This window comes from Sciurus carolinensis, chromosome 12 (assembly GCF_902686445.1).
Source record: "Sciurus carolinensis chromosome 12, mSciCar1.2, whole genome shotgun sequence".
Lineage (NCBI taxonomy): Eukaryota > Metazoa > Chordata > Mammalia > Rodentia > Sciuridae > Sciurus > Sciurus carolinensis.
Genome location: NC_062224.1, coordinates 7,075,169 through 7,094,129, shown reverse-complemented (window position 1 = coordinate 7,094,129; position 18,961 = coordinate 7,075,169). Strand labels below are relative to the sequence as shown.

At 46.7% G+C, this 18,961-nt stretch overlaps 1 protein-coding gene and 1 non-coding gene across 8 annotated transcripts in view; one reads left to right on the top strand and one right to left on the bottom strand.

Moving 5' to 3' along the window:
• Positions 1–18,961, top strand: part of Dip2c (disco interacting protein 2 homolog C) — a 375,118-nt gene that overhangs the window by 193,547 nt on the left and 162,610 nt on the right. For 4 of the 7 annotated variants that reach the window (XM_047520291.1, XM_047520289.1, XM_047520296.1 and 1 more), the window contains exons 2-3: positions 10,411–10,482; positions 11,987–12,154. In XM_047520291.1, coding sequence (XP_047376247.1) covers positions 10,411–10,482; positions 11,987–12,154 — 240 coding nt within the window. The remainder of the gene's footprint in view (positions 1–10,410; positions 10,483–11,986; positions 12,155–18,961) is intronic. The other 3 variants (XM_047520293.1, XM_047520292.1, XM_047520290.1) reach the window with 2 other exon arrangements.
• On the bottom strand, positions 17,760–17,866 carry LOC124962465 (U6 spliceosomal RNA). Its single transcript, XR_007104483.1, has one exon. It is a non-coding gene; the product is annotated as a U6 spliceosomal RNA (small nuclear RNA).

Below are 18,961 nucleotides of genomic sequence, written 5' to 3'. Positions count from 1 at the left end.
GGGTGTGCACAGCAGCCTGGTGAACTGCCCAGATGGAGCACAGCGCATATTAGTGGGTCAGACACCATATCCTTTAGATGTGTGTGAAGTACCATCAAGAGAAGAACAGACTCGCGGGTGCCAGGCACTGAGGATGGGCAGAAGTGAGGGGCCGGGGGTGGTGTCAGTCTTGGGAAGGTGCAGTTGAGTGTCTTGATTGTGGTGGGGATTGCATGAAGTTACCCGTGAGAAAATCACACTACTGTACACAATATACACACACGTGCACACCATGTACACAAGGCAGACGTGTACACATGCAGTCCTGCTACCACATGCATGAAACCTGTACATAGGCAAATGAGACATGTATGCGTACATGACAGTGTATGCATCTACATCCTTGCACGTACTACACACACCTGTCTGTACCATGGAGACCGCAGAGACATGCTTATGCACCCAAGGCGCCACGTAGACACCAAATTTACAACACATTCATGTGCACACATATGCCACGCCAACTTCTGCAAGCATGTATGACGTGCACAGGCACGTGTGTAGCTGGGGACTGAGCGCTGGCTTGTATCCACCTCCCTCCTGGCTCTGGAGATGTCCTCTGGCTGTGCGGTTTGCTCAGCATGCGCAGGCTGGGGAAGGATGCATGTGATCGCGGGCTGTGGGTTCATAACTTTCAGTGGGTCTTGATCTCAGAGGAGGTTTAAAGGGAAGTATGGTCACAGATTTTGGCATAAATAGCCCATTGGTGGAAGAGAGGACAAGGAGACTCATGGGCTCCAAAATAGCGAGCAAGACCAGGGTGCCTCCAGGACCACCACCAAGAACTACTCCAGACCCCAAACCCACTTTCTGCAGTACCTGTGAAGCCTGCACTCGCCTTCCAAAGCTGGTGGAGGGTCTCTGCACCCCATGTGGAGGTGGCATCCAGATTTTTTCAGGCTTCTCCTCAGTGTCTTCACAGAGCTCTCTAATGCTGCCCATCCTGGTGGCCAGAGCCTTCCTCCCCCCTCAGGAAAGGCACCGCAGATATGTCCAAATCGCTGTTCCTCCTGCTCAGGGGAAGATCTCCAAGAGGTGTTTGGTGGGTGGGTGGTAGATCTGAGGTTTGTGGTTTATTACTGTTCTTTGGGACTTCTTTTTTCCCGTGCAGTGCTGGTGATCTAACCCAGAGTCCCCCTGCCACTGAGCCACATCCCTAGTCATTCTTATTTTGAAACAGGGTCTCACTAAGTTTCCCAGGCTGACCTCATTTGTGGTCCTCACGCCCCAGCCTCCCCAGGTGCTGGGATTTCAGGTGAGTGCCACCGTGCCTGGCTTGGGTTTATTTTTTTTATGTCATGTGTATATTATGTGGTGATCATAAAAAGATAGCCCTTATAGAAAATATATAAGGGGCGTGGCTAAAACCTAACATAAAATAGTCTAGTTTTGTGTATTCATTTATAGTACCACCTTTAATTGGCTTTGAGGTATAGTTGACAAAAAGTAGGAAGTGTTCAATGTGATGTTTAGTTTTCATGTTATGAAACAGTTACAGTGATTGAGCTAGTTAACATAACTGTCACATCATAGAGAGAACTTGTTTGCGTGGTGAGAATGCCTAAGAAGCACACTCCTCACAAACTTCACATGGATGGCACATTACTAGCTTTAGTCACTGTGTGGCACATTAGGTCTCCATACTTTACTCATCTTGTCACTGAAAGTTTCCTTTCACCAACATCTTTTTCTCCCCTTGTGGTAGAAGCCCCCATTCTGTTTGAGTTCTCTTGATCCCACGTAAGTGTGGGATCACATGGTATTTGTCTATCTACGTGGTCTGGTATATTACAATTAGCATAACGTGATCCATGTTCATCTGTTGTTGCAAATGGCAGGATTCCCATCTTTTTAAAGATCAAAGAATATTCCATTGTGTAGGTACACCATATTTTCTTCATTCATTCATTGGCGAACACAGGTTGTTTTCTGCATTTCGACTGTTGCAGTAATGCTGCAGTGAACATGGGGGGCAGACCTCTCCTACACGCCAATTCCATTCCCTTTAGAAGTCAGATTGAAGCATCATGTGCAGCTCTCGAACTTTCTTGCGGGAATTTCAAACCTTTTCCTCATGCTCACCAGTGCTGTGGAGCCTGTTTCCGAATCTTCCTAGGGTGCTCTGATGGCTCAGCATGGCTGAGCTCCCCTACCTGGTGCTGCGTACAGACTGGCTAAGGCAGCCCCATGGGGTGCTTGGACTTGGCTTCACTTAGGCAGCCAAGAAAAGGGCCGCTGCCTAAATGATGCAGAAAACGCGTCACCCTCGAGGTGCCTGGGTCGTTTCTGGAACACTGAGATGGCACCGTGTGTTGGTGGAAAGCCAAGGCTCTGCTGGCTCTGGGTCCTCAGCTCATCAGTACTTGGCTGCACGGACACGTACTACTGTCCCCAGGACTGCTCTGGTTAGTGCTGAGGTTTCCGGAACTTCTGTGTTTAACTGGTGCTGGCCCTTTTCTTCCTTTGCCGCCGCGATTGAGCCTTTGACAAATGCAGCAACTTTCCCGTCTCTGTGGCGTCAGTTTCCAGAGACCTGCAGTGCAGAAGTGGGTTCTGTGTCTTGCGGTTCCATGACCGTCTCTGGGGCTCATCCCCTCGCTCTTGAGACACAGGTTATCTCAACTGCTCACTGAGGGCTGACTTGGTGACAGTTCGAGTCCTGGTGGTGACAGTGGCCTTTGGGTTTCTCCAAATTGTCCTTTCACTTCAGCACGTGGCACGGGTGTGATGTGTGTGTGGCCGCACGGTGGTGGGAGGTCACGAGCACGCTGGGCAGCTCTTTGTGGTTGGCAGGTGTCTGACTGGCTGAGATGGTTGTCTCGTGAAGAATGCGGGTGATCATGAAGTACAAAACGAGGTGACATGCTGCGGAGCGCCTTGAGGCCCGTGACTCATTTTAGATAACGAACGCTCCCTCCTTTTCCTTGTGCGTTCATCCCCTTTCTAACCTGAATGAGATCAGGACTCTGCGTGTCTGAGTGTGTCAGGTGGACAGCAGGCTGGCTCAGGAGACTTGGAAGCGACACAACCCAAGAATTGCCAGTGAGGAAGGGCTGGGCTGACCTGGCTCCTGATCTCCAGGTGGGTTTCTGAACATCTAGCTAGAAGTGCTGGAGGATGGTGTCCATGCCCCGACCTTCCTGCTCTCCCCCTCCAAACAAGCAGAACACGCCGTTAGGCCAAGTCACTGGTGAGATGGGAGATTTCATATTGAGAACCTACATCTGGGGCAGTGGAAGTAGCTTTACTTCATACTCCACGGTCTTAACAGCTGCCTTACCACGGAGTGGGAGTTTTTGTTTCCTTTTGATTAACGGAAAGATACTTAAAGTCCTGAAGATACTGAGGAAGCTGCTCACTTACAGAGTTATTAGCAAGTGATTACAGACTGGCATTTTAAAATCTGGACTGAAGGGTTGACCACCGGGGTGTCCCAGGGCGTCTCAGGTAGAGCCTCTCTCCTCCTAATCTCACCAGGGACCTCGATGACAGGTTGATACCATAGGATAGGAAGTCACCTGAACCCCAGTGCACTGTAACAGCATTTTGAAATTTTGAAGAGTTGCACTGGGATTCCTATTCTCAATATGTTGAGGGACTTTGGGTACTAAGAGTTAATTACCTTGAACATCAGAAGGTTATTATTTTTTAACATTTTTTTAGATGTTGATAGACCTTTGTTTTATTCATTTATTTATATGTGGTGCTAAGAATCGAACCCAGAGCCTCACACATGCCAGGCAATTGCTCCACCACTGAGCCGCAACCCCAGCCCCAGCCCCAGAAGATTATTGGTCTGCTACACACTGGTGAACTTGTGTGGGTCTTTTTCTCTTGTTTGTATTCTTTTGTTTAGAATAGACTCCGAACAGGCTGTTTTCTTTAATCCCTCTTACCACTGAAGAGAGAAACTGCAGGGGATGGATAAAAATACGCAACAGTAGAGCAATAAAACTGCGAACGGTCTGGCTGAAGATTTTCACAGAGTAGCATATTTTAACACATATTTCCTTAATGTTCATACCATGAGCAAAATGTTTCAAGGGACCGTATGACCATTTATACAGACACTTAAAAATCCCCAATTATGTTAATCTGTAGTTTTTTGAGTTTTTCTACTTCCTGCCAAGTATTTGAATAAGCTTTGGTGATTTTACCAGTCCCAATGCAGGAGTCGAGTGTGTCCTGATTGCCTTTTTAAAACCCCTTTATGGAATGTGAATTTGAACATTTTACCTTGAGAGTGAGGCCTGAGCACATGGTCAGCACAGTGGCATGGACAGTACAGAGAACAGGGTGAAGGGGAATTGTGCCCAGCAGTCTGAGGGGGAGCAGGATTCATGGCCCTGGGAAGAGTCAGTTCTTGAGCCTAAAGGCAGTGAGAAGCCCTGGACATGTCAGGTGGACACACCAGCACGGCCATATTCCCACCTTGCGAGCAATTGCGCTGGTAATGGGAAGGCGCAGTGGTCATCTTCATGCCCCTAGCTGCTGAGTGGGCCAGGGGGCTGGTGATGACACAGCTGTCAAAGAAAAGCAGATGCATCTTTTCCTTTGCAGTGATAGGGACTGAACCAGGTCCTCGATCGTGCTGGGCGGGGTGGGGACCTACCACTGAGCGCACCTCAGTCCAAGAAAATATTCTGAAGGGATGAGGATTTTGACTGTGTTCGAGATTGCTAACGCTTCCGTCTTTCTTTGGCCTTGCCTGCCCTGAAGGGCCACGCCTGCGGTCCCTTCTAGTGCATCTCACTAAGTGCCTGCCAGTGTCCCTAGCAGGTCTGTTTGCACGACTCTTCTCATTCAGTGGCAAAGTCTCTCTTGAGTTTGAATATCTAACAGATATTGAAGAAGTACTTGAGAAGCACAAGGCCCTGAGTTCAATCCCCAGTACCACAAAAAAAAAAAAAAGAAGTACTTGAGTTTTTCGAAACATTTTTGACTCCGTGCTTTGTGCTTTACTGAGTTCTTTTTTTTTTTTTTTTAATTTTTGTGTGTTGGCTATTTTCAACTATGGGAGAAGATGGATGGGTGTTATTATCTGTGTTTTATCAATGAGGAAAATGAGACAGACTAGTTACTTGATTGATCCAGGGCCCCCATTGAAAGAGACCCCAGGCCTACCTCCCCTTCCACCCCCCAGCAGGTGAGCAGTGCGTGAAAAGGCCACCAGGGACAAGATACTTGGTTTTGGGAAAAAAGAAAAGTTTTCACAGGGCTAAAACTTAAGGCTCCTACATCGCAGGAGTGCTTTAAAGGTGCTCCCTAAGCCTTATAAAGCAATTGACTCGGGAGAGCGGCATTAGGAAGGCTCCTGACAGCCATGAAATTCCAAACATGGAAATGATGGCTTTGTTATATAAAGCATTCGTTCCAACATTAAGTAATAAAATAAACTCCTGACACCAAGAATGGAAACGATCACTGTTAGGCTGGTCTGTTTACTCAGAACTAATCCCCACCGTGGAAGTAGCTGGGGCACCCAGGTCTCTTCCTTGAGGACCACAGGCTCTCCAGGATTCCACACCGTGAGCCAGATGTGCAAGGGCTGATTGGCCTTGGACAAAGTCCAGTTGAGTCCAAGTTCACCAACTGGGATCTGAGGTTGGGATGGAAAACCGAGCAGAGGGGATCTCTTACCATCTTGTGCCTTTGCTGGGCCACCCTTCACTTCACTTTCTGACAGGTTTTGTCCTGAAACACTGAACTGTGATATAAGTAACAGGGATTCCTCCTTTGTTTATGGGGGAGGGGGAGGATCTGTTTCCCAAGTGTGACTCCACCTTAGACTGACAATTTGGCTTTATTTTCATTTTCAGTTGAAATGTATGACTTGTCTATAAATCCCTTCTTAACAGACATAACTCTTAATGTCTGCTCTGGAACTCGAGGCCTTCTAGAATGTCTTAGAGGACAGTAAAGTAGCACATTTTGGGAAGTAGTGAGTGCTTCATAAGCTCACTTCTGTTTTCCCATCACTGACGTTAAAACTTCTGCATTGGCTTTTCTGTTGTCTGTTCCTATCCCTACTGTGTAAAGGGAGTTAAATGGGTGTCTTGAATATTGAAGCATGGAAAATATGCTATTTGGAACTTGCTGTGGAAAATATTCAAGCAAATGATTCTGTGGTTCAAGTCTTTCTGACATTAGCAACTGCTTATTTTAAAATATATTTTTACTGCAGTTGAAGGAGCAAAATTCTTGAAATACAAATTTAGAATCGGCTAATTTTTTCAGAATCTCAAAGACTTTTCCTATTGATTGGAATTGACTTTGAAAATATCCTTGAGTGACATTCTTTGAGCTTCCTGGTGGAAAAAAAATACATTGATCCCTAAGCCACGGGGTTTGCCTTGAGAAATATGAGACAAAATAAAGTCTTGCAGAGAAGCTTGAGGTGAACTCCTTCCCTCTTTGGTTGCTTTTGTGCCTTAATTTGCGTTGCTTCATCCTGAAGACTGTACTTGGCATAGATCAGCTGTGCAGAGGACAGCCTTGGTCGTTCAGCCTGAGCTGGAGAACTAGGAGGAGCCCCATGTGCTTGCAAAGCTCACTGTATCTCCATAGTGATTCCAGGGCACTGGTTACCTTGGACAGACTCTGGACAGAAACCAAGGAGTGTCTGGAAGGCAGATGTCTCCATAAAGTCAACCAGCTGGCTTCCATCTGATGTAGTCATCTATTCATCCTACCTGTCTTTCATGTGTCAATCATCTATTTTCTACCCATCCTCTGTTGTGTATTACCTATTAGTATCTATCGCCTTGTGTCCATCATCTGTTAGGTACTATCACCTGGCTAGATGCCTGTCATCTGTTTCTTGGTGGTTAGATAGGTTAAACCCGGGGATGCGTCCTAAGGTTCCACCATGGTCTGTCACTTTTCAATAATAGAATCAGTTTTCCTCCCTGCCCTTTCCCGAATGTAATCCCCTGTTATATAACCATCCTATTTGCCCTGATGCCCAGAGTTTCTTGGGTCCAGTTGTATTGAAAACTCTGTGTCCATGATAGCATGTGTTTCTTGGTAGGCAGTGTGAGTAAACTCAGTCCCTGCTTTATCAACTAGCAGGGTCAGGACTGGGCTCTGTAGGATGCTGTCCTTTTCCTGAAGGGTCACAGTTTGATTTGGGGACAGAACCACATGCATAGATTACAAAAATGAAGCACAGATGACCATCCAAGGCACCATAATGTCAGTACCTCTGTGATCTGTACAGTTCTCTGTCTTGGGAGCATCTGGTGGGGCCTGGGGGATAAGCCAGAAGTGGTTCCTAGGTGGTCCTTAACACAAGAATGACCAGTGTTTAACAGAACTGGGCAGGACATCCGGGGCGAGCATGCAGGAGCAGCACCAGGAAAACCAGGGTCTGTTCTATGGACACCAAATGAACCAACTTCAGGTGGAGTGGAACATTCTAGGTTCTAATGGAGAAAAGGTGTGCAGTTAGATATTTTCTCCTTAGACCTGCATTCCTGAGCAAGAAAAATACTATTTGTGCCTTCATATCCCACCTGCAAAATTTGTTTTAAGGGATAAAAGATGATTTAGGACATTTGAGGCAGGGACTTTTCTGTAAAGCACTGAGCTAGAGGGAGTTTGGGCTTCGTAGCTGATACCAGTCAAGTTGCAGCTACTCCACTCTACTGCAATAGCATGAGGGACAGGTCAAGCCTGGACGTGGCCTGTGTGACTTGGTTGGCAGACTCCAGTTTGGGTAAAGTGCACGGCATGTGGAAGTCATTCTGTAGTGTCTTCCCTCACCCACTCTTAGGTTGAGACATGGCAGTAACCTGGGATTCCATAATGGCTTGTCTAGAAATCTTCTATATGCTGATCCCTCGGTGGGTGCAATTTAGTAGTCAAACCAAATAAAATACCTATTTTACCTATCAAATACCTATAATACCTTTTTGTTCAGCCCTTTTTCATTCTAGGATTTCTCCCCAAGTCTGGGAAGGGGAATCTGAGGACACAGGTTAGGCCCACATGAGCATCTCTTAGAGAGCCCTGGGCTACAGGAGAAATGTGCTTATTTTCCTTTAGGCTTAAATTCTTAGTAACTGAGATTTCCAAAGTAAGACCTAATCACAAGACTGAGTTCAGAGTTTGTTTCCATTAAAGTTGGCCTGTACTGAAAGTTAGGGGGATCCTCCTCTAACTAAATGTTCACCTGAGGAATTAATGAAATTTGAGCTGAAGCTGGGATGCAGATCAAAGTGTGGAATGAAACTATGTTCACCAGGGCTTGGACTTGACTGTGGAATTATTTGAAGCAGCTAGGAGACAAAGCCACAGGTCCACAGCAGGTGGCTGGAAAACCAGTCACCTGGGTACTTTCTCGGTGCTAAGGTAGCATCTTATCCTTGCTCTGAGGCCAAAGGGTGGACCTTGCTTACTGTGACCCTCCCCTCCCGCCATGCCCAGACCTTGTGTCCTTACCCATTCCCAGTCATTCATTTTCCTCTGGGTGTTCCTTGTGCCTGAGGAATCCAATGATTGTTTTTAAATGCTGGGCAGGAGACAAGGATAAGGAGCATTATAATTAACATGAAAACTAGCCACCCCGATGGTTCTGTTTGGTGAGGGGAACGCTGGAGGCGAAGTGCAGGGAGTGAGCAGCTTCTGCTGAGGCTCTGGGCAGCTGCCTTCTCAGGGTTTCCTGAGGAGGCTGAGCACACGGCACGGGGAGGTCTGTTTTACCATCTGAGGGTAAAGCATCCTACGAGCAGGAGCCGGGGCTATGGCACCCAGAACCTGCCCCAGTCCCCTGAGCGTCGGGCTCCTCTTGCTACCTGAGAGCATGTTGGATTGGAGCAGCCAGGGGTAGGGCTGCCCACCCATGGACCAGGTCCCTGTGGCAGGCCTGGACTCCCATGGAGATCTGACGGAACTGTAGTTTCCAGGAATTCTGTTTCCTCTACAGAATGTTTTTGTCAGGTTTCTTACAGCCCAACCTTCTCCACTTTCTGTGGTGGTACAAGTGTAGTCGCCTGCAGAGGGAGGGAATCAGGGTGAAGTGTGCGAGTGAACCTCGCCACCAGTACTCTGATGCAACAACGGATTCCTGTCCCTTGGTGTACTGATAACTCACAGAAATACTCTAGAGCATGGAAAAACATGTGAGGTGATGGTGAGATCTGGGACATTGTTTTAAAAAAGATTTAATGTGGCACTTCCAAAACCACCAGGACAGTCTCGGTGATGAAAGGAAATGACCGCAGTCGTAAAGTGCACCACCACCTTGACAGCTGGCTTAACATTTAATTTTTGAACAAATCCCTTCATTCATAATGGCTACATAATATACTTGTAGCACTGTAAATGCTTAACTAATATAGGGTTGCGAATTTCACATGTTTCTGTTGATTTACGGCTTCTGGTTTAAATACTGGCACTGAATTTTGCTGGGGATATGGTGAATATGTCCAGTGAGCCCTGGCTTAGGGGTCAGGTGCACAGGGCCACATCCCATAGTGAGAATACATCACCAGAAAGCAAAATTAGCAGTTTGTGTACTGCATTGTAATAACTGTTTGTTTGTTTGCCATGTCTTCCTTGAAACCTGAAGTTTTCACTCTTGAAGGAATGGTTTCATCAGACTATTATAAAAAGTTGTATAGATTCCAGAAATAAGTAAGGGCAAAATCGGTGTTCTTTGTGCACTGGGGATTATAATTAGAAAACAGTGTTGCATATTCACGAAGGTTGTTTTGTTCCGTGTACTTAATGGCTTAGCACCTGGGAAAAATTTAAACGCAGTATTGACCTCCCTGTCTTCTCTATGTAAACCTTCAGCTTTGACATTTGAGCCTTTTTGAATAATCTGCACCTTTCTCATGTATTCTGAATTTTGATGGGCCCCATGTTTTCCTTTTTAATCTAATGCTTACTTTCATATTAGTCATTTAGTTTTCAAAGATGCCGTGGCGGTTAAAGTCCTTGTGACTGACAGGCCTGATTAGAAATAAATCTGATTAATGGAGGCAGATGCTGATCAGTAATGGTGTTGGCCTGCTAGCTCCAGCCCAGACCATTGCCACCCACTGTTGATTAAGTTAGAGCTTGTGCAGATTAGGTGGTGTCTGCACCGGCAGACATGTATAAGATGGCACAGATTTAATTCTGGACCCTAGGAGCTGAAACGAGCTAGGAGGGGCTGTGACAGGTGTGTGTTGAGCCAATGAATTTTATATAATGGGAGGGATTTTTTTTTTTAAGGGCAGGGAAGAAGTCAAGGTGAATGACATGCAGTGTTTCCTTTTTTAAATTCTAATTGTAAGGCAAATGAGAGTTATAACTGGTGTATTTTCTTAGACTCCACAAATGATCAACTGTGTTCACTGAAACTGTTTTTTCCTTCTCTTGCAGGTGACATCACACAAAAGGGATATGAAAAGAAGAGGTCAAAATTAATTGGCGCCTACCTTCCTCAGCCTCCGAGTACGTAATCCTTCATGAAGTAGCATAAATAAATCATTTAGTTTTTAAAGTTAACTGCAACATGCAAGATAAAAAGCAAATCCTTCCTTAATCCAAATCTGTGCGAAGGTCACTCATCTGATGGGAGAATGGACCACATCCAGCTCCTTGCGTAATTACACATTGCAAATATAGAAGGCACATAGGGTTTTTCTATAAGCCTGTCTAGTAAATTTAATAGATTGCTCCTCTGTAGATGAAGATCAATAATACGTTATCTGAAATGCTGTAATCATAAAAATGTAAGAGCATTAGTGTTTTAACCGTGATTTTTGGTTTAATGAGTTAATTATTGCTATTGATTCTGTTTAAACTAATACAGGTTTTTTGTGGATGTCATGAGGTGAGAAAATCTAGGAAATAAGATATCCTGCCTAGAATTATGAAATTAAGGTTGCTTGTATTTTGAGATGTGGTTGTAAAAAGTGTTGCTGAGTCTTGAAGAGTACCAAGTCTGTTGCCTTCTGGCATTTTTAAGTGTGTGGCTCTGGAGTATCTCCTTGCGTGTGAGCTGGTTTGTGGGAGTTTCAGGTAAAAGGAATTGGTACTAGGCTGGAGCGTCAACACCTCAGTTCTGTGTAAGTTCAGTTCATTTTGAGGTGACACTGGATGCTCACTAGGCTTTAGGAATGACCGAGAGCTAATGAAGCAAGTCTCTTCCCTCAAAGAGAATGAATGAGAGCATTCATTTTAAAGGTGAAAACTGAACTGTACAGTTTTATACTGTGAAAACAATTCTGAGAGGTCTAAGGACACTCCTGTGCACACCTGCACGGACCCAGGGCTGTTCCCTGCTGCTTCTGCCTCCAGTGGTGGAGTTAGCGTGGGAAGGAGGGTTCCAGAGGCCTCATTTTCCAGGGAACTTGTATGTTGAGTTTCTGCTGTGCTTGGAGTTTTGTTCTGAAACTTTGATTTTTGTGTGTTTTCTCTTTGATTTTTTGAGGAAGTGGATGGAAAGACAGCCTGGTTGTGTGGCCTTAGCGGAAGGACTGGGTTTTCTGCTGTCTGGCTGAGGAAGTAAAGGAATATATATTTTTTTTAATCTGGGAGAAGAAAGTAAATGGCTTGGCTGAAGCTCCTGGGCTAAAGGGACGAGCTGGTGTCTGAAGCCAAGTTGGTGGCATTTCTTCGCCTCTCCTCCTTAGGACCTCCTCCTTGAGGATGGCTGTCTTAAAGACCATGCCACTTGCTGACTGCTCTCTGTGGGTCCTTTGCACGTCCTGGAGGAAGGCTGGTGCTGGATTTTGATTCTTTGTCCTACCAAACAAAAGTGAAACAGAAGCAGTTCCTCGCTTTGCCAGAGGGCAGTTCTGGAGCCTGGCAGGTGCTGGGGCGCCGGCGCCTGGCGGTCCCCTTGGTGGTCGGTGTGCTGTTCTGCATGGGGTCGGCAGCTCTGCTCAGCGCTGTAACAAATTTAAAAAAAACTAAAGTCTGAATTAATTAGTTTTTTTTCAACTTGTTACAGCAGCGAATGGAGCTGCCGTGGTTCGGTGTAGACTGCAGCACAGTGAAGGCGCCACGAGGAGAACGTTCCGCCCCGCGCACATCGGCGTGTGCGACGTCCGAGAAGCCGCGGCCCGGGAGCGGGCGGCCAGCGCCGCGGGGAACCGGCCTCTGTTTTACTTTCGTTTCGGTGAGCGCTGCGACGCTGAGAGCAGAAACCCCAGCGCAGGGGACGCGCGTGCCAGGGTCCGCAAGCCCACGCCTTGCGCGCCCCGCGCGGGACAGGCCCGGGGAGCTCCTGCCTCGCTGCTCCCGGGAGCGTCCCCCAGGGCCCCTTTGCATTTTGCATTCCAGTGCTCTGTGCCTGCAACCCTGTTCTCAGTCGGAGCACGTGGTACACAGCCCTGGAGAAAGGAGGATGCATGACAAATGAGGACATTCTTAAAAATGCTGGCCTTCTAACTTTTGTCTCATAGCCAAAAGTCCAGGGCAGAATGATGGGAAACCCTGAACTCCAAGAGGAGCTCAAAGGCAGTGGCTTTGGGATCCATAGCTATCGTATTCCTATCCCCAAAAAGCAAACTTACAGGGTTTTGAAATAGAAAAATCAAACCAGTTAATCAGAGCCTATTCTTAGAGGTGACGATCCCCATAAAGTCAATAATTTTGGTATTTTTCGTATAAGAATTCTTTAGGCTTACGTTGACTTAAATGCACCTTTTCATAGGATAACAAAGTGTAGATTGAAGTTTTAGGTTCATGTACTGGGTTATATCTCAACGGATTGTTTTAACATGTACAAATAATAAAGAGACAGACCTGTCCATATCACAGGTGGCCACCAGATACTGCTGTCTTGGCTTTGGCTTATCCTCCCAGTGACCTTGCTGACCCTTAAGCCCTTGTGGGGAATGGATGGAGGATTGATGCATAGGCTACCCTTGGGTGTTAGCTCTGAAATCCATTTCAGAATGTCTGATTAAAATGTGGTAAAAATAGAACTTGGTATTGAGCTCTGGCCTTTCTCTCCACTCCTGCACAAAAAGAAGCACTCTGTCCAGCCCTGCCTGATTTCAGCTCAGGCATCCTGTTTCAGGACCGGGGCTCAGATCCCAGCTACTCTTGAGTGTTTACTGCTGCTCTTGAGAAGTTGCTACTGGCTGAGAAATTATTCCTCCTTGAGGACTTTGTTCTCTGGGAAGCAGTAAGTAAAACTCATGTTTCTAAAGCGGAGAATTTTTTGGCTGTGTTGGGGAAATAATTGTTTCCGTACAGGATCTGTATGAAAAATACCTTGTTTTCTTTTTCAGTTACTTCTAAGCATCTGTACATTTTCCTAAAAGGAACCTGTGTTTCGATGCCCCTTTTTCTTTTACAGTTTTACTTACCAAAAAAAAAAAAATCAAGATTTCTTTAAAAGGCATTTCAGAAATATTTCTGGGATGTCATTTGGGACACAATATCATGAATTACAATGGCATTCTCCAAAAGGGGATGGCTAGAACTGGGCACTGCTAAGCAGTGGTCCCCTCCCAGGGAGAAAGTTCCAGATGCATGCTCCTGTTTGCTGCTGCTGCTCAGGGTGTGGGTGTAAGTGCTGTTAGAGATCTGGCCGTGACACAGGTGCTGGAAGAGATGGGCCGTCTTAGGTGAAGGAAAAACCAAGTGCGGACCTAAAGGTGGAGGTGTGCTGGGAGCTGTAAAGAAACAATGGTGTCGTCAATGAAAAAGGGTCGGAAGGAAGAGGTTGAAAACCATTTCCAACAGGAAATTCTGCTTAGGGGAACTCGCCCATTGGGTGCTTGCCCTGTTGGAGTTTTTCTGTCAATATAGTATCTTTCAAAATCATCCTTTATGAATCTCTAAACCCAGTTAAACTTGTAAAACTAGAAAATAGAATCCACCAGCTAGCAGTCTTCAGGGATGTCTTAATAACAGTGTTGACTTGTGTAATGAGCCCTCACTGCTTTTAGGGGCACTGGTCATAGTGAGGGAAAGTAGTGAAATTTTAGTGTGACCATAAATAGTAACACTCTCCTTACCCACGTGTGGTCCCTCTTTCTCGCGGCTTGTGTACCAGCTGGGTGTCATTCATTGCATGGCTGTCCATGAAACGCATCTTGGCATGGAACCATTTATCTGCATCCAGTGTTCTTCTCCAAGCTCAGCCTGATGGCTCTTCAGCAGCTGGGTGGCTCCTTGCTCCGGTACAGGAAAAAGCTCGAGGTCTTGGTAAATTTGGTTACTGTGAGCCTGTCAGCGAGCTAGTCTTCGCTCCTTGCTGCCGCTTTCCTTTCTTCTAGCCTCCCTCAGAAGGTGCTGTGGTGGCTAGAGTTTGAGTTCCTGTGTGTTTATCCTGGAGCCCCTGGACGGCCCTGCATGGAACTCCTTGCTCTCTGTTGGCCTGTTATGCCTCCTGCCACCCTGCATGTTCTCAGCTTCTGCAGTGCCTTCCCCAGGTGACCACACTGCATCCCACGTTAGGAATTCTGTGCGTGCTTTTTCCCTCTGCCCATTCCCAGGTAGGGCTCAGTGCTCAACTCGGATGTCTGTTTCTCAAGAATTGCTCCCCTGATCCCTCCAGTTGGGATGGCCCCAGGTCCTAGTCTTGTTGACATCCAGTCGTGTAATTTGCATGTGGCTGGGGCAGTGGCTGACCTCTCCCAGCTCCTCAGGTAGCTCCTCCACCAGCTGCACCTTCATGTAGGACGCAGGCAGCAAGCCTGGGCAGTGTCAACTTGCACTTAGCCAGAAAACACTCAGAAAACTGGTCCAGCTGAAGTCAGCACCGAGGGTCCAGCCCTCAGAGGTGTGCACTGCCTTAAACTCCTGCTTCCAGTGTCGTCTCTGATGGCAGTTCTAGTTTTATTTCAGATAAGGACAAGTTTACATGAAAATGTGAACATGCATTCTACTCAGCAACAGAAATGACAAAGAATAACAAGATTTTGGACCTCAGCACGTTCTCAGTAGTGGAATTTTAGTTTGCTAATTTTTAAAATGGTGTTGAGTGCTCGGCAGGTAAGCTGTTCTTCAGGAGTTCTGGGCCTGCAGTAACTCACCTTGGCTCCTTCTCGCAGGCTGATGGGGGAAGCTGTGTTTGAAGAGCAATTGCAGCCTCTCAGGCTGGGTTGTGAGGGAGGAAGTTTCCCACAGTTAGCAGCGTTTAGCACTTGTGAATTTTGTGCTTTGATTACACAAAACATGAAAAATTTGTATTTGACAATGTAATGCTGAGTGAAGTTCCTTTATCTCCCCTAGAATGTTCTGTTGTTGATCTGTTCTGACTCCTCACCTAACAGGTGCTGTGCTTGCCCAGTGGCGGGTATGCAGTTGGCTCTGTATTTTCCTCCTGCCTCAAGAATTCCATCTTGTGTCTGAGATGCATCTTTCCCTAGGCACAGAATTACATCTGCTGGGCCAAGCGATTTCTTTCTAACCTGGGCCAAGATGCCCAAACCTGTCCCAGTCAGATTGCTCCCTTGAAGGGTCATGCTGTGCCATGTGCCCACCATAGAAGGAGATGAGGTTCACGGATAATCCCACAGAGGGGAGGCGTGAGTCAGGTTGGTGCTGCCCCTCTGGCTTAGCATGGGTTCTGTCCAGCTTGAAGCGTAGAGGAAATGAGCTTCTATCAGCCGAGGGTAGGCCACCTGTGTTCTGGGTCAACTGTCCCTTATGATCAGTCTTGCAGTTTGCCGTTGTCCATTGTCTAAGATGTGTCCTGTCACACATGCTGCTGTTGGTCTGATCAGCTGAATTTTCTGGTTTTAGTGGTGTTTAATGAATCAGGTTCCTTGTCACAAATCTGAGTAGTTAAGGGGGATCACAGCCAAGTGCGCTGTCATGCCAGAGTTGGAGCCCCATTGGGTGTGTCCACCTAACCATGAGGATGGTGCCCACTTCAGAACTGGCTTATGTGGTTTTTTTAGGAAATAAAAAATGTGAGGCCTAAGTGCAGAATCCTGGTGAGGAGCTTATCTGAGCATAGGTCAAAGGTTAGTGTGGTAAAGTGGGACACAAATGCTAAACTCTGCAAAGTTTTAGATCTTTCCTATTACCCCAATTCATGAGTTGCTAATCAAGTTAAAGTATTAGGAGAATGGTGAGTAGGCAGATTGGAGTTTTATGACCAAGGCCAACGTTTGTAAAAGACAAAAGTAACAATGACGGCAGGGTAAGAACTGGGTTTCTGTGGTTGGATAGTCGTTGTTTAGGATGGAATTCCAGTCCTCTGTTGTAGTTCTCAATGTAGTTCTCAAGCAAATGTAGCAAATTTATTATCTGTGTATGACAATTACTATTTTCTGGTAAATTCCTTGATTGAACCTACTGTAGAAATAAGTGCTGTGATGTTTACCAGAAAGTATAATCAGATACTAGAAGAGAAGGAACTCAATTCAGAGAGTGTTTCTGGGCAGACATGAGATATGGAAAAATGTGTAGCAGTTTTGCAGAGGGTCTAAAGCGGGTTTCATGTGTGTGGTGGCCCGTGCTGTGCTTCCTCAGAGCTTGCTCTCAGTGCTGGGGAAGTGGCTGGTAGAGACCCGAGTCCCAGCGGGTGCCTCAGGGGCTGGCTCTCCCTCCCAGACAATAGGTCCACATCTGCACCCTTCCTCCAGCGATAGGTCCACATCTGTACCCTTCCTCCAGCAGCAAGGACTCTGTGGTTTAGAGGCATGGTGACTTGTCCAAGCTTAGGCAATTAGAATAAAACCAGAATTTGGATCCAGGTCATCTTATCCTAAATCCCATGTTTATTTTTGAAGGTTTTCTCCAAGGACCTTCATAATTTCATTTAACTATATGGTGAAAACCAAGATTTTAGTCTTTCTTACTGTCTGACTTTAGAAATCCTGATTTCCCCCCAATACCATTAACATCCAGAATGGTCGAGGGTTGTCTGTACTTCCAGGTGGTCTTCTGATCTCATGCTTTGTGTTAGATGGATGTCTGACTCACTTGTCCTCTGATATTAGGGCTAAAGTGAGGATTGTGTTGTTGTCTAGTATCCTCTCACCACCATGTGAAGGAAGTATTCAATTGCATATATTGACTGAGTTGAAATTGACAGATTGTTTAGCTATTACAACCATAGGAGTTTTCCTTGTGGAATCTGTTCTTAATTTTGTTCTGGAAGTAACTGAAGAAAATTGTAGTAAAAAATGCCTTCTTCCCCTGCTCTTTCTCTTTTTGGGCTTGCATCAGTTTTCATGTCTGTCAGGTGGCAGAGAGCATTTGGAAAGCGGAAGTAGTGGTGGGATAGGGAGAAGATGCGGGAGCCCTGGCGTTTCCCTTTGACTTGAAGATGTTCCTGGGAAAGAAGGTGAGCTGAAGTTGGAAGTGACTTCCATAGATGGACAAGTCTGGGTGTTCCCCCCAACCCCCGTGGTCAGTGGGATGCAGAGAAATAGAATCACCAGAGCCCTGTTTGGACTGGAGCAGGGAGGGCAACCCTGGGAGGGAGCCACGGCATTAGCCGCAGATGGAATGTGCCCATGAGCAGGGACCCAAGGCCAAGTAGTAGGCCTTGTTCCATGGGGAAACACAGGACATGTGGGCATTTTAGGATGGGCATGTTGGAAGGCCGCATGCTGGAGCGTGAAGCCTTGGATGTGGGCTCAGTGGAGGGGCTGGGTACAGGACATCGCACCTCTTTCTGTGCTGACCTTTGGCCTTTTCCTCTGTTGCGCCTTGATCTCCAACCTCTAGTTTGGAGTTTGATTTATAATCCCATTGTAATTCTAGAGGGAAAACAGTGTTCTCACTGATGTTGGCTCTGTGTGTGTGTGTGTTTTAATTTGGAACACTTTACAAGTTTGCATGTCATTCTTGCTCAGGAGCCGTGTTAATCTTCTCCATATTGTTCTGCAATTATTACGCGTGCTGCTGAAGTGAGCACTGGCTACAAGTATTCACAGTGAGGTGGGCCAGGCACCTGCAGGGAGGGACCTTGGATGATCCCTCGTTGGTACAGAGGAATTTCTTGAGTGGGCTGGAAGCTGTGCCGGGCCTTGGGCAAGCAAGACAGATGTCACTTCTTGGCTCTTACCTTGTCTGTTGCTCTAGTGAGGATCCGATTGCCTGTACCTCTGTGTCAGGTGACCCCCTCAGCTTCCAGTTAAGGTTCACTCCTGAGCAGCAGCCTAAAGTTGGAGCAGGTGTTGCTTTTTTTTTTTTTTTTCTTTTTAGGCACTCTGTTGTATCAATACAGATGTAGGTCCTGGGTCACACGTGTGCCTTCCCAGGGTGTCAGGGTATGGCTGGCGGAGAGGAGAGTGAACACACCCCTGGGTGCTGGGGTGGTACCAGGAGCATGGTGCTGTGTGTGGCACAGCTCCAGGGCATTCCTTCTGTCTGGGGACCAAGGCAGCGAGGCATCTAGAGAACCTTGTACTCGGACGACTGGCATGTGGGAGCACCCAGGAGAGACCCCCATCACAAACGAAAAGGCGCTCTTGACTGACAGGGTGGTGCACACTGCTGGAGTTCATGTCTGGCTCCTGTGCCTGTTTCCTTATCAGTAGAATGGCACAAACAACAGTCCCTGATTCATGACTTTTACGCTAGGAACCTAGAGGAATTAAGTGCTTAAACCAGTGCTGTCAGTGTTATCAATTATTATTTCTGTGTAAGGATGGGAAACTGAGTCTTGGAAAGGACGAGGGACTTGCCCAAGGTCACACACAGGGACAGAAGCCTGACAGATCCCCAGCCTTCTGCTCCAGAGCTCAGGGTCTCTCCATGGTGCTGTTTTAGCCCTTGATTCTCATAGGATGTGGAGGTGACTTGGTGCCAAGCCCACACGGGCATGTGAATGCCTGATACCTATGAGAGAAGAGATTCTCTTGACCTCTGTTGATGCTTTTCCCTAAGCAGAAGTAACTTTTTTGTCCTATCTGTACCTGTTGGGGGGACAGTCACCTCATTGTCCTCAGGACGACTTCATTCCCAGGGACCCCATTAGCCTCTTGTGCTCTTGCCCATGCCTGCCGTT